Below are 15,415 nucleotides of genomic sequence, written 5' to 3' on the forward strand. Positions count from 1 at the left end.
ACCCAGAGTTTCCCTCATTTCAGGGTTAACATACTCAGAGTTTTCACTTAACCTCCTTTCTGAAACAGGCCCCTGCAGGATTGTCCAGTTCGAAAACAAACAAAGATTTATCAAGGCAATGCATGCGATGACTTGTTTACGAACGGCTTTTCTATGCCACAATTATTAGGATTTCTCCCTTTAGTATAATAGTTAAGCACGTTTTCATATGTGAGGCCCCTGGAACTTTCCTTAATCCTACTGCACGGGTATGCACAGACGACAGGTAACCAGGAGCCTTCAGAGCTCCACACCTGCTGTTACAATAAGAACTGACAGAACATATATGTAAATCCCTTAAAATCAATGTACTCTTTATTGCAGTAAATTCACATTAAACTGAAAAACAGACGGATCCAGACTTTAAATTGAAAACATTCAATCAGTGATGACAAAATCCAACATTAACAAATAAATGAAAATATAATCGATAGATTTATTGACACCTGCATCTGAACCAGAACCCGATAAAAGAACTGGTTCCACATTATTGTTTGACATTTTATTGCTGAGTTCATAGTCTTTGCTCCTAGAAGCTGGTGAAGATTCTCAGTCATCCAAGTCGTGGTCATTCCAAAAAAAGTAAAAAACAAAGCAACTGGACTTGTTTTCCGTAGTTTGTTTTCCGTAGTTGAAGAAGTCAACTACGGAAAACAAGTCCAGTTGCTTTGTTTTTTACTTTTTTTTGGAATTTGCTGCTGGAAGCAACTAGGAGGGAAAAAAAGCAAATATTCTGGTGCTGATTAGCTGTTTTAGACAAAGAATTTTGAGAAATTAACAAATTCAAAAGAACCAGAACATCAGATATCAACAAAACAAGTTCTGACAATCTCTGACTATTTCTTTCTGTGCAGTTTGTACATAAAACAACAATGATTAAGAAAATAAATCTGCTCGAGAATTAAAAATGAGAATCAAACTCACATTCAGTGGATTCTGTCTATTTGGGTTTATAGAACTCAGCAGAACCTCTAAGACCAACCCGAACTCCAGCATATAGCGGCTGAGTGAACGTGGTCTGGACTCTGTGGAGGAGAGTCATGGTTTCAGAGACGCTGTAGAAGGACAGAATACCTGCTCTGTGATCCAGGTACACTCCTACTCTGGAGGAAACTGGACCAGAGACGGAGGTCCAGATATTGTTATGAACAAATTCATGACCGTTTTGGTAACAAATTATTGCCCAAGATTTGTCATTCCATCCAAATCCACATTCATCCCCTCCTGCTCTGCTGATATTCTTGTATGCAACTGCTACATAAACATCCTCTCTCCACTCCACCTCCCAGTAACAACGTCCAGTCAGACTCTCTCTACTCAGAACCTGAAACCAGTCAGTGAATCTGTCTGGGTGTCTAGAATAAGACTCAGGTTGATTCATCCATGTCACCTTCCGGTTCCCCTCTGATAGTAACAGCTGACAGTGTGGTGTGTTTGGATCCAATGTGATTTCAGGTGAATATTTCAAAAACCCAGCTCTGCTCTTTGGTTCTGGTTCTGACAGTGAAACATTTACCTCAGTGAGTCTCAGGGAGGTGTTTGTCCATGCGTCTCTCAGGATGTCCTGTAGTTGATCTCTGAGCTCTGACACAGCTGCTGTCACATCCTCAAAGTAGCTCAGAGGACGGATCTCGATGCTGGATGAGTGTGTAGACTCACTGAGTGCTGACAGTGAGGGGTAGTTGTGGAGAAACTGGTTGTGATCTTCTGTCTCTGAGAGCTGCTTCAGCTCAGCGTCTTTCCTCTTCAGCTCAATGATCTCCTGCTCCAGCTTCTCCTGAAGCTCTTTGACTCGACTCCCTTCAGTTTCCTGCTGGGATCTGATCTGCTGCTTCACATCGGATCTTCTTTTCTGGATGAGACGGATCAGCTCATTGAAGATCTTCTCACTGTTCTCCACTGTTTTATCAGCAGAGCGGTTGATGGCCTCCAGCTCCTGTTGAAGCAGCTTCACATCTTTCTCTCTGTCCTGGATTCTCTGCTGGATGTTTTCTCTTCTCACCTGGAGCTCTCTCTGCCTCTCCGTCCTTTCTGCTGCAGCTGAGACTGTGTCATGGCCTTTATGTTCATCCACAGAGCAGAGATAACAGATACACTTCTGATCAGTACAACAGAACATCTTCATCACCTCATCATGAAGAGAGCAGATGTTCTCCTGGAGGTTCTCGGAGGGTTCCACCAGCTTGTGTTTCTTAAATGGAGCTGAAACATAATGAGGCTGAAGGTGTTTCTCACAGTAAGAGGCCAGACAGACTGAACAGGACTTGATGGCTTTCAGTTTTCTTCCAGTGCAGACATCACAGGCCACATCTTCAGGTCCAGCATAGCAGTGATGAGCAGAAGCAGCTTGGAGTCCAGTTTTCTTCAGCTGCTCCACTAAAGCTGCTAACATGGTGTTTTTCTTCAGAGCAGGCCTCGGTATCAAGGTCTCCCTGCACTCAGGGCAGCTGTGGATTCCTTTCTGATCCTCTCCATCCCAATGTTTTTTAATACACTTCATACAGTAGCTGTGTCCACAGGGAATAGTCACCGGATCCTTCAGTAGATCCAGACAGATCGAACAGGAGAAGGTTTCTCGGTTCAGCTGGTTCTGCTCCATTTTTCCTCTCAATCACAGTGACTGTGTGCGTTTCACTTCCTGAGAACAGAAAGAGCTCTGATCTGATGACATGTCAGAGCAGAGAGGCTGCAGCCAATCAGCTTTTAGCTTCAGCAGATGTTGGCTCCACCCAGCTTCAAGGTGTGTTGGAGAAAGGGAAGAAGAGGGAGGTTTCTCCTATAGAAACTGTCATCACGTTTAAAACCTTTAAACTTAGATTTTCTACCTAGTGTAGCATCTCAAAGGGTCATTTAATGATGTATTTGCTTATTATCTGAATTTTTTTGAAAGGTTTTATATATTACTGAAATAATAATCTGTAGAATCATTGAGTATAAATCTCCTTAATAAAATGTGATAATAAAGTTTGTTTCAATGCTTTTTACACATATCTAGCTGAGATGGCAGCAAATGTGTCCCTGTCTGTATTAATAGCCACTTTTCCATTACAAGCCACATGATTTGAAGCCTAAACAAGTCTAAACAAAAGTCTGGGTCTTTTAGGTTTTGTTGTCTTTCCATTTAAGTGGAGTCACTTACCAGACTGATTTACACTCTGTGTAATTTATTCTGGCTGGCCTGGCTCGATTTGGTCAGTCCGTGCACTGAGACAAAACTTTCAGTGTGAGTAAAATGAGAAAGTCTCACTAAATCCGGGGATCTGAATTAAATACAGCAAGCCCATCTGCATCTAGAAAACTAAAGTGTCTTTTATGTTTTCTTTTTTTTTTCCTCAGGCGTGAATCGTGGTTTGTAAATGGTAAAATAGTTCACAGTCCACCAACTTAGGTTTACATGAAAAGTTACTCTTTAAGAAATTATTTTTTTGTGTGTATAAGGATATTGAAAGGGCTCAGTTTGATCATTAGTACTAAAATATCTGTCAGCACAGTTTATAATTACCCTAAAACACAGAAAACATCCAGCCAAGATTTTCACATTTGATATCTGGCATATGCAGATATTTCCCGCACACGCATTAAACGCTTTATTTTAACTTTTCTGCCGCAATGAAAAGATCCAGTCTGCGGGAAATCACAAATTGTCTGGCCAACTAAATACTGCAGCAACGGGAGTTAACACTGCAGTCTCCCCTGAGAGACCAGCCTGTCAGTGGGTCTCCGCCATCCCCAACAACTCTGAGCAAAATTAAAATTGGTTCATAACCCTTATGAACTGAGTGCACAGATGAACTTTGGAGGTGTACTTTCTTGCCTAAAAACGTCTTTCAACTCCTTTTTTTTTTTTTATAAATTAAGGGTATAAAATCGATATGTTTGTAAACTGGTCATCTCCTTACTGTTCCTCACTCCTCATTGTGGCGGACTGTTTAGCCTTGCAGCACACAACCCTGCCCATTGAGCAAAGCCCAACGCTTTTTAAAGTCCTACATCAAGAGCAGGGCATTTTTCTAATAAAAGTAAAGTGAAATCACCCAAGTGGAAACGCTAGAAGGGCTTTAGATTTCTAATGGAAAATGGCCTATAGTTACTCTGGTTGCTGTTTCCAGCCTTTGTGATCCTGAGCATTTCTGCTGCAGCTTCTCAGACCACAACAGACCAGCACGGCAAAAGGCGACTGTAAGCGCCAGGATACAGAAGCTCCCTCCGGCCTGGCAGCATCCGCCTCCCACCTCGACCTCAACTTCCCCCTGTTGGAAGAGAAAGGCCCCTCCTGCTTAGTCAAGGTGGATTCTGTTCATTAGCCTCAGCCGGAGCTTGCAGAGTTTCCAGTAGAAGAGCAGGTGCTGACAGGTGTGTAGGGCGAGGCAAATGGCAAGGCAAATTTATTTGTATAACCCATTTCAGTACAAAGACAATGCAAAGTGCTTTACATGACTAAAATATAGGAAAATAAAAACAGAATAAAAGCAAGTTGGAATAAAATGTAGAAAAAATGAAAGAAAATTAAACATTGGGAAAAGGAAACTAAGAGCAAATATTAAAAACAGTAGGACTACAAACTTGAACTAATGATGTTTCAGTAAAACAGTTTAACTAGAACAATGAAAGGCAATCCTAAACAAATAGGTTTTTAATATTGATTTAAAGGAACTCAGGCTTTCAGCACTTTTTTCTGGGAGTTTGTTCCAGATAAGTGGAGCATAGGAACTAAATGCTGCTTCTCCATGTTTTATTCTGGTTCTGATTCTGCAGAGCGGGCTGGAGCTAGACGACCTAAGTGGTCTGGAGGGTTGATACACTGATAACAAGTCTGTGATGTATTTAGGTACTAAGCCATTCAGTGATTTATAGACTAACAGAAGTATTTTAAAGTCTATTCTCTGAGATACAGGGAGCCAGTGTAATGACTTTAGAACTGGGGTGATGTGCTCTACTTTCTTAGTCTTAGTGAGGACACGAGCAGCAGCGTTCTGGATCAGCTGCAGTTGTCTCATCAACTTTTTAGGCAGACCTGTGAATACCGTTGCAGTAATCAATTCAACTAAAGAACGAATGGAATAGTTTTTCCGGATCCTGCTGAGACATCAGTCTTTTAATCCTGGAAATGTTTTTCGGATGATAGAAAGCCGATCTTGTAATTGTCTTTAGGTGCCTTTAAAGGTTCAGGTCAGAGTCCATCGCTACACCCATATTTTAGGCCTGATCAGTGATTACTAGCCAAAGAAACTGCAGGTATGTGCCAACCTTTGATCGTTCCTCTATTGGTCCAAAAATAATTACTTTAATTTTAGTTTTATTCAATTGTAGAAACCTTTGGTACATCCATTAATTTCTTTTAAGCATTTAGTCAGCGCTTAAATTGGTTCATCATCACTCGATGACATGGTGATGTTGAGCTGTGTTTCGTCTGCGCAGTTATGGTAACTGATGTTATTTTAATATAATCTGAACTAGAGGGAGTATGTAGATGTTAAATAGGAGGAGACCCAGGGTGGACCCTTAGGGAACCCCGCATGGGATTTTTGTGGTCTCTAATGTAAAGTTACCTATTGACCCAAAAAAGTCCCTGTCCTTTAAATAAGATTTAAACCAGTTGAGTGCTTTACCAGAAAGGCCGGCCCAGTTTTCCAGGTATTCTAACAGAATGGAGGGATCAACTGTATTGAATGCTGCACTAAGGTCCAATAATACCAGCACTGTGGTTATTCAACAGTTTGCATTTATATGGATGTCATTAAACACCTTGACAAGGGCAGTCTCTGTACTGACACATCACCTCAAGGAAAAATTAGCTGAGAACATAAAGTTAAAAGTAGTTATTTCAACTTTGAACTTTTTGTTCTTGTTATTTTTTCTCTTAATTGTAGGTCCACCTGGTCTGCCATTATGTTAGCTGTAACATCATCCAGGGGAGACAGATCATCCGGTATTACCATACAACATAGAAAGGATCCTCGGGTCAATGTGTGTTTCTGTGTTCTTTGTGTCTCTGCTCTGTCTTCACTAACACCAAGTCGGTCGAGGCAGATGACCGTTTATACTGAGACCCGTTCTGCTGGAGATTTTTTTCTTCCCGCTAATGGTTGGTTTTTCTTTTCACTGTCGCTTCATGCTTGCTCAGTATGAGGGATTGCTGCAAAGCCATGGATGGACCGTTCACACTGAGCCTGGTTCTGCTGGAGGTTTCCTTCCTGTTAAAAGGTAGTTTTCCTATCCACTGTTGTTCAATTACTTCTACTACAGACATGTTTGATGACGTCAAAACCTGGATGACTTTTTTCCTGCTTTTAAATTCTGAAAAGACATAAATTCTAATCTTTGGACCAGAGTCCTCAAAAAATAAACTTCTTAATCAATCATTTAATCTGGATGGCATTAAATTGGGCTCTGGTCATAATGTAACAAATTTTGGTGTTATTTTTGACCAAGACATGTAATTTACATCCCATATTAAACAGGTTTCCAGGGTTTCATTTTTTCACCTGCGGAATATTCTCAAAATTAGAAATATTCCGTCAAGGAGTGATGCTGAACAACTAGTCCATGCATTTGTTACTTCAAGGCTGGGCTATTCTCATTCTTTACTATCAAGAAGTCCACAAAATACAGTTTGATGCCTTCAGGTGATCCAAAATGCTGCACCAAGAGTTCTGAAGACAACCAACAAGAGGGATCATATTTCTCCTATTTTAGCTTCCCTTCAAATTCTCCTCCCCACTTATAAAGCCCTTAATAATCAAGCTCCATCATATATCAGAGCTCTGATTACCCCGTATGTTCCTAACAGAGCACTTCGCTCTAAGACTGCAGGTCTGCTGGTGGTTCCTAGAGTCTCTAAAAGTAGAATGGGAGGCAGATCCTTTAGCTATCAGGCTCCTCTCCTGTGGAACCAACTCCCAGTTTTGGTCCGTGAGGCAGACACTTTTAAGACTAGACTTAAAACTTTCCTTTTTGACAAAGCTTATAGATAGAGTGGCTTCGGAAACCCTGAGCTACGTCTATAGTTATTCTGCTATAACATGGGTTAAAGCAAAAATAATCAGTTTGACTGAAACATTTTTCTAGTCAGTCCATATATTCCCAGGACTGTGGACATAATGCCACATTAGTTACATCACTTGCTTATTGTGCAAAGTCAACTTTAACCAAATCTGGTAGTTTTACAATATGCAATGACCATTCCTGTATCTCTCCCACGTTTCAGCTTCAGAGCCTTGGCGTCATCCTGGACAGCCTCCCATCCTCTCTTTAACTTTCCACATCCAGAACATCACCTGGTTAACTTTCATATTTGCAGCATAAGGTTCTTCATTCACACTTTTGCCAAACTGGTCCACAGTCCACTTTACAGTTCCAGCTCTCTTCCCTCCCTGTCCTCCAGAAAATCCTCCATAAACTACAACTAGTTCAAAGACAGCAGCTTGCATCATTACATCATCTACTTCACACCTAAACATTAACTCCACTGGCTCCCTGTCACATTCAGTGTAAATTAATCCTATGATCATACAAGGCCGACCACAACCAGGACAAGCAGGAGACATAAACAACACTATGATCACGTCATACATTTTAATTTAACATAGATCTCACATTACAATAATCACTCTCTGCTGCTTATTTATTGACTGACAGCCACTCTGACTGCAGCTCTGCCTTCCTTGGTCCAGAAAAGCGCAGGTGGAATTTATTTTATTTTTCCAAAATCGGACCCAGTCAAATGCGGAAGATTGTTGCACATTCTGACCCTTCCGGAAAAAAAAGCACGTCATGCTAAATTAGCCCGAGCTAGCGCGTTATTCTTTGAGTTTTAAATAAAACATAACAGTGAATAATGAGGAGATCCCTGGTTGGTCGCCGCGTTTATCAGCCAAGTTACTGGAAGCGAGGGAATAAACGCTGACAGGTGTCGTGGCTACAGGTGGAAATAACCATAGACATGATATATGTGGATGTGTCGTTGGGCACAGGTTCGAACGTCAACGTCATATTGTATGTGGCAGAAAAAGTTAAGTTCTGTTGTAGTGAACATAGATCAAAGAAGATGCCTTATTCCTATGCTGCATGGAAATGTATTCGGGCTGATTTCACTACTTGTATCTGCCTTCTATGAACTAAGGCTGCACCATGTTGCAAAACTGGACACACTAAAGCTGCAGAGTGGCAACAGTAGAAAAAAGTTGTGCAAGACCATCCTTTTTCAAGGTTTTTAGCTTGCATACAGTACAGACTATTGTATTTAGACATGGATGTGCATATATAGATTTTGAAGTATTATAAATAATACATATATATATATATATATATATATATATATATATATATATATATATATATATATATATATATATATATATATATATATATATATATATACAGAGGTGGGGAATCCAGGTTCAGAAAGTAAAAAGCAGGTCCAGAGATCAGTTCTAACCATTTGCATTTCCAGCTCCACAGCATCTCCAGAGACTAAAATCTCCTGATTGAAGGACCAGGATGAAGGAAAACCTGGCAGGGTTTTTACTTTCTGAAGCTGGATGTATCCGCCTCTGTATATATATATATATATATATACATATATATATATATATATATATATATATATATATATATATATATATATATATATATATATATATATATATATATACACAGGGGTTGGAAAAATGAAACTGAAACACCTGGTTTTAGACCACAATAATTTATTAGTATGGTGTAGGGCCTCCTTTTGCGGCCAATACAGCATCAATTCATCTTGGGAATGACATATACAAGTCCTGCACAGTGGTCAGAGGGATTTTAAGCCATTCTTCTTGCAGGATAGTGGCCAGGTCACAACGTGATGCTGGTGAAGGAAAATGTTTCCTGACTCGCTCCTCCAAAACACCCAAAAGTGGCTTAATAATATTTAGATCTGCTGACTGTGCAGGCCATGGGAGATGTTCAACTTCACTTTCATGTTCATCAAACCAATCTTTCACCAGTCTTGCTGTGTGTATTGGTGCATTGTCATCCTGATACACGGCACCTCCTTCAGGATACAATGTTTGAACCATTGGATGCACATGGTCCTCCAGAATGGTTCGGTAGTCGTTGGCAGTGACGCGCCCATCTAGCACAAACATGGGGCCAAGGGAATGCCATGATATGGCAGCCCAAACCATCACTGATCCACCCCCATGCTTCAGTCTGGGCATACAACAGTCTGGGTGGTACGCTTCTTTTGTGCTTCTCCACATCGTAATTCTTCCGGATGTGGGGAAAACAGTAAAGGTGGACTCATCAGAGAACAATACATGTTTCAAATTGTCCACAGCCCAAGATCTGCGCTCCTTGCACCATTGAAACCGACGTTTGGCATTGACACGAGTGACTAAAGGTTTGGCTATAGCAGCGCGGCCGTGGATATTGACCCTGTGGAACTCCTGACGGACAGTTTTGGTGGAAACAGGAGAGTTAAGGTGCACATTTAATTCTGCTGTGATTTGGGGAGCCGTGGTTTTAAGTTTTTTGGATACACACACACACACACACACACACACACACACACACACACATATATATATATATATATATATATATATATATATATATATATATATATATATATATATATATATATATATATATATATATATATATATATATATATATATATATGCACACACACACATATACGTATATATACATATACACACACACACACACACATATAAATATATATATATACATACATACACACACACACACACACATATATATATATATATATATATATACAATGATATATACTGTCATACCATCTGTGGTCAGTTTGAGACGCTCTTCCATAAGTTAAAATGATTGAACACTGATAAACCTGAGACTGGCAGCTGTCCGCTTTGCAAAGACCCGCCCTACTCTCTTTCTGATTGGCTAATGTCCCGGCTCTGCCAGGTTTCATTGGTTGAGAGCAGCTTCAGTTTAAAACCTTGAAAAAATAATGCTAGACAGAACAATTTGCGCTAATTTTCCAAATGACGGAAATCCGTCGCAGCGACGGAGAACTTTACCCCCTGCGCTATAGGCTTAAGCTGCTGGAAGACATCAGGGTCTATTTTTTTTCACTCTGTTGAGTTCTCCTACTGTTCTCCAGTTCGCATTGCTTGTTGTTATTTCATCTTTTTACTTTATGTTCTCTGTCATTTTTCTCTTTACAGAAGGAACACCTTGTCTGGGGTTCTGTTAACTGTGTCATCATCCAGGGGAGGCAGACCATCCGCTATAACCATATAACATAGAAAGGATTCCTGGATCAATGTGTTCTTCTGTGCTTTTTGTGTCTCTCCTCTGTCTTCTCTAACACCCAGTGGGTCGAGGCAGATGACCGTTCACACTGAGCCTGGTTCTGCTGGAGGTTTTCCCTTCCCGCTAAAGGGAGACTTTCCCTTCCACTGTCGCTTCTTGCTTGAAAGGAAACTTTCTGACTGTTGGGATTAATGTTTATGCTTCATTAACCGATGTATCTTGTTATGATGTAGTAATGTAAGCTTTTGATATAATCATATAACTCACATGATAGCTTAATCATGTCTGTGCAAAGAATCAGAAGACACTCTGTTTCTTCCCTTCCTGAAACAAGAAGACTCAGCTACAAGATTATGTGCTGACTGGACGTGATTGCTCAGCTGTGTATCTTTATTGACAACTGAGGCTGTAAACTATCTGTTCCCCCACCCTTCAGTACAGCCTCAGTCATGTAACTAGGGAAACGCCCCAAACTTAATAAAATCGAGGAGAACGCTGAGAGTGGGTTGGAGATTGTAACTGCAACGGTCTCTTCCTACTCTCCTTGAGAATGAAACCAAACTAATTGTCTTTGTGTCTGTTGGAATTAATGTTTATACTTCATTAACCGATTTATCTTGTTATGATGTAGTAATGTAAGCTTCTGATATAATCATATTACTCACATGATAGCTTAATCATGTCCCTGTGAAGAAACAGAAGACACTCTGTTTCTTCCCATCCTGAAACAAGAAGACTCAGCTACAAGATTATGTGCTGACTGGACTGTGTGTTGGCAACTGAGGCTGTAACTATCTGTTCCCCCACCCTTCAGTACAGCCTCAGTCATGTAACTAGGGAAACGCCCCAAACTTAATAAAATCGAGGAGAACGCTGAGAGTGGGTTGGAGATTGTAACTGCAACGGTCTCTTCCTACTCTCCTTGAGAATGAAACCAAACTAATTGTCTTTGTGTCTGTTGGAATTAATGTTTATACTTCATTAACCGATTTATCTTGTTATGATGTAGTAATGTAAGCTTCTGATATAATCATATTACTCACATGATAGCTTAATCATGTCCCTGTGAAGAAACAGAAGACACTCTGTTTCTTCCCATCCTGAAACAAGAAGACTCAGCTACAAGATTATGTGCTGACTGGACTGTGTGTTGGCAACTGAGGCTGTAACTATCTGTTCCCCCACCCTTCAGTACAGCCTCTGTACTGTAACTAGGGAAACGCCCCAAACTTAATAAAACTGAGGAGAATGCTGAGACCGGCAGAGTGGTTTGGAGATTGTAAATAGCTGCATAAAGTTGCACATAATTGTGGAGCGACGGCACCGTTGGTTTTTCTGCAGGACATCATTGGTGGAAGAATGCAGGAGGAGCTTGTGTTCAAAGATCCTGCTGACCTGCTAGCACATGATGATCAGTGATTTATTAACCCATTAATTTTGCCAAGGGCAACTATTTTTAAATGGCCCCAGCATTGCAGGGGGAAATCAGGAGGAACCGTGCCTCCACAGTGCGGTTTAAAGTTGTAACTCCTCTGTGGTCTTTGCAACCGGATCTTTTCAGAGGGACTTGACTGATAGGTCCGGTAGTTAACATCGCTGAGTCGTATCTGTTGATCAGATGCATAAACCTAAACTGTGGTTCTCATTTGCAGCGAGGAGCCAAATGTATTCAGATGTTTGACTCCACTCATGTTGCTATAATCTTGCTAAACTCAGAAATCTGTTATACTATCTTAATAATTATGATTATTCTCATTATAGGTGTCTGGAACGAAAAACGAACAGTCTCCCTGTTTGATGGCTGACTTCGTATTTATTTATGTGTTCGTGGGGACTGACTTCCTCATCAAAGTATGACAGAGAATATTAATTGCATCACAACAATCAGCATTATGCTCTAATCAGCTCAATGCAGCAGCTAAATCTCTGCTAGAATCTAATATTGTAGAACAAAACGGGTACGATCAGACAAACCTAATATTTTCAGCCAGTTTCTTTAATGAGTTGCTGATTTCACTCAAGAAGCTGCTGGTCTGCTGTCATTCTCTACAAATATCCCTCGAGGTCTCTCTGACTGTCTGACAGTGCCATTGCCATGGTGATTTGAACAGATGGCTGCTGACTTCTGGGTATTTATACTGATTAGCATAGATAATTAGGGACGAGGACAGGGTAACTCTAGGTAGCCTGCGAGAGCGTCCAGTTCCACGCAAACAAGGATTTATCAAGGCAATGCATGGAGCGACTTGTTTATGAAAGGCTTTTGTATGCTACAGTTTTCAGGATTTCTCCCTGCCACCAATCTTTAGTATAATAGTTAAGCACGTTTTCATACGTGAGGCCCCTGGACCTTTCCTTCATCCTACCGTACGGGTATGCACAGACAACAGGTAACCAGGGATGGGCGGACCCCTGCATTTGTCTGTGCCGAGTAGACAGAAGCGGAGCTACGAGGAGGACGAGGAAATGGAAGTTCAGCCACAGAAGCAGAAGGAGACTCATGCAGGTAGGTGCCTTCAGAGCTCCACACCTGCTGTTACAATAAGAACTGACAGAAAACATATAAAAATGCCTTAAAATAAATTCACTCTTTATTGCAGAAAAATCACATTAAACTGAAAAACAGACAGATCCAGACTTTAAATACAAAATATTTAATCAGTGTTGACAAAATCCCACATTCAGAAATAAATGAAAATATAATCAATAGTTTCATTAATAACTGCATCTGAAAAAAAAAAACGATCAAAGAATGTGTGCCTCTTTTTTAAATCATTAAAAAAATGTATTACTGAGTTCACGGTCTTTGCTGCTGGAAGTAACAAGAAGGGAAAAAGCAAATGTTCTAGGGCTGATAAGCTGTTTAAGACCAAAATGTTGAGAAATGAGCAAATTCAACAGAAACAGAAGATGAAATATGAAGAAAAACAAGTTCTGACAATCTCTGACAAATAATTTTGGTGCAGTTTAAACATAAAACAACAATGATTAAGAAAATAAATCTCCTGTAAAATTAAAAATTAGAAACAAACTCACTGAAACTTCAGTGGATTATTTCTGTTTGGGTTTATAGAACTTAGCAGAACTTTGAAAACCAACCCCAAGTCCAGCATGTAGCGGCTGAGTGAACGTGGTCTGGACTCTGTGGAGGAGAGTCATGGTTTTAGAGACGCTGTAGAAGGACAGAATACCTGCTCTGTGATCCAGGTACACTCCTACTCTGGAGGAAACTGGACCAGAGATGGAGGTCCGGATGCTGTTGTGACCAAATTGAAAATCGTTTTTGCCACAAATTAATACCCAAGATTTATCATTAAATCCAAATCCATGTTCCTCCCCTCTTCCTGCTCTGCTGATATTCTTGTATGCGACTGCTACATGAACTAACCCTCTCCGCTCCACCTCCCAGTAAAAACATCCAGTCAGACTCTCTCTACTCAGAACCTGAAACCAATCAATGAATCTGTCTGGGTGACTTGAATAAGACTGAGGTTGATTCATCCATGTCACCTTCTTGTTCCCCTCTGAAAGTGCCAGATAACGGTGTGTTGTGTTTGGATCCAGTGTGATTTCACATGAATATTTCAAGAATCCAGCTCTGCTCTTCGGTTCTGGTTCTGACAGTGAAATATCCACCTCAGTGAGTCTCAGTGAGATGTTTGTCCATGCGTCTCTCAGGATGTCCTGTAGTTGATCTCTGCGCTCTGACACAGCTGCTGTCACATCCTCGGCGTAGCTCAGAGGACGGATCTTGATGCTGGATGAGTGTGTAGACTCACTGAGTGCTAACAGTGAGGGGTAGTTGTGGAGAAACTGGTTGTGATCCTCTGTGTGTGAGAGCTGCTTCAGCTCAGCGTCTTTTCTCTTCAGCTCTATTATCTCCTGCTCCAGCTTCTCCTGAAGCTCTTTGACTCGACTCCCTTCAGTTTCCTGCTGGGATCTGATCTGCTGCTTCACATCAGAGCTTCTTTTCTGGATGAGACGGATCAGCTCCCTGAAGATCTTCTCATTGTCCTCTACTGTTTTATCAGCAGAGTAGTTGATGGCCTCCAGCTCCTGTTGAAGCAGCTTCACATCTTTCTCTCTGTCCTGGATTCTCTGCTGGATGTTTTCTCGTCTCACCTCCAGCTCTATCTGCCTCTCAGTCCTTTCTGCTGCAGCTGGGACTGTGTCGTGGCCGTTATGGTCATCCGTTACACAGAGATTACAGATACACCTCTGATCAGTACGACAGAACATCTTCATCACCTCATCATGACGAGAGCAGATGTTCTCCTGGAGGTTCTTGGAGGGCTCCACCAGCTTGTGTTTCTTTAAAGGAGCTGAATAATAATGAGGCTGAATGTGTTTCGCACAGAAAGAGGCCAGACAGACTGAACAGGACTTGATGGCTTTCAATTTTCTTCCAGTGCAGACATCACAGGCCACATCTTCAGGTCCAGCATAGAAGTGATCAGCAGGAGCAGCTTGGAGTCCAGTCTTCTTCAGCTGCTCCACCAAAGCTGCTAACATGGTGTTTTTCTTCAGAACAGGCCTCGGTATGAAGGTCTCCCTGCACTGAGGGCAGCTGTGGATTCCTCTCTGATCCTCTCCATCCCAGTGTCCTTTAATACACTTCATACAGTAGCTGTGTCCACAGGGAATAGTCACCGGACCCTTCAGTAGATCCAGACAGATCGAGCAGGAGAAGGTTTCCCGGTCCAGCTGGTTCTGCTCCATTTCTCCTCTCAGTCACAGTGACTGTGTGCGTTTCACTTCCTGAGAACAGAAACAGGTTTGGGCTCTGATCTGATGACATGTCAGAGCAGAGAGGCTGCAACCAATTAGCTTTCAGCATCAGCAGATGTTGGCTCCACCCAGCTTCAAGGTTTGTTGGAGAAAGGGAAGAAAAGGGAGAGTTATCAAGTTTTCACATCCTGCAGAATAAAGAGCAAAGATGTAAATCTAACCTTTGACCTCCTCCTCCTATTTACTGATTTAAAAAAGTTCACAGCTCCATATTTTGAAGATTTTTCAGAAATGTTTTGGTTTTGTTGAGGTTTTACAAAAGATATTTTCAGACTTTAAAATAATAAAATGTAAGTTT

At 41.1% G+C, this 15,415-nt stretch overlaps 2 protein-coding genes across 3 annotated transcripts in view; both read right to left on the bottom strand.

Annotated features, from left to right (window-relative positions):
* The window catches only part of LOC118557197 (tripartite motif-containing protein 16-like), a 61,434-nt gene extending 58,781 nt beyond the window's left edge, over positions 1-2,653 (bottom strand). For both annotated transcript variants that reach the window (XR_004927693.1, XM_036126746.1), the window contains exon 1: positions 964-2,653. Coding sequence is in view for 1 of the 2 variants with exons in the window: in XM_036126746.1 (XP_035982639.1) it covers positions 980-2,638 (1,659 nt within the window). In the remaining variant the exon portion in view is untranslated. The remainder of the gene's footprint in view (positions 1-963) is intronic.
* Positions 2,654-13,063: 10,410 nt separating this feature from the next.
* Positions 13,064-15,048, bottom strand: LOC118557043 (tripartite motif-containing protein 16-like protein). The gene is made up of 2 exons (XM_036125933.1): positions 14,756-15,048; positions 13,064-14,521 (listed from the first exon to the last, which is right to left on the bottom strand). Exons 1-2 carry the CDS (start codon positions 15,046-15,048, stop codon positions 13,381-13,383), a joined length of 1,434 nt encoding a protein of 477 aa, XP_035981826.1. The 3' UTR covers positions 13,064-13,380.
* Between the last annotated feature and the right edge of the window lie 367 nt (positions 15,049-15,415).

Source organism: Fundulus heteroclitus, chromosome 22 (genome assembly GCF_011125445.2).
Source record: "Fundulus heteroclitus isolate FHET01 chromosome 22, MU-UCD_Fhet_4.1, whole genome shotgun sequence".
NCBI classification, from domain to species: domain Eukaryota; kingdom Metazoa; phylum Chordata; class Actinopteri; order Cyprinodontiformes; family Fundulidae; genus Fundulus; species Fundulus heteroclitus.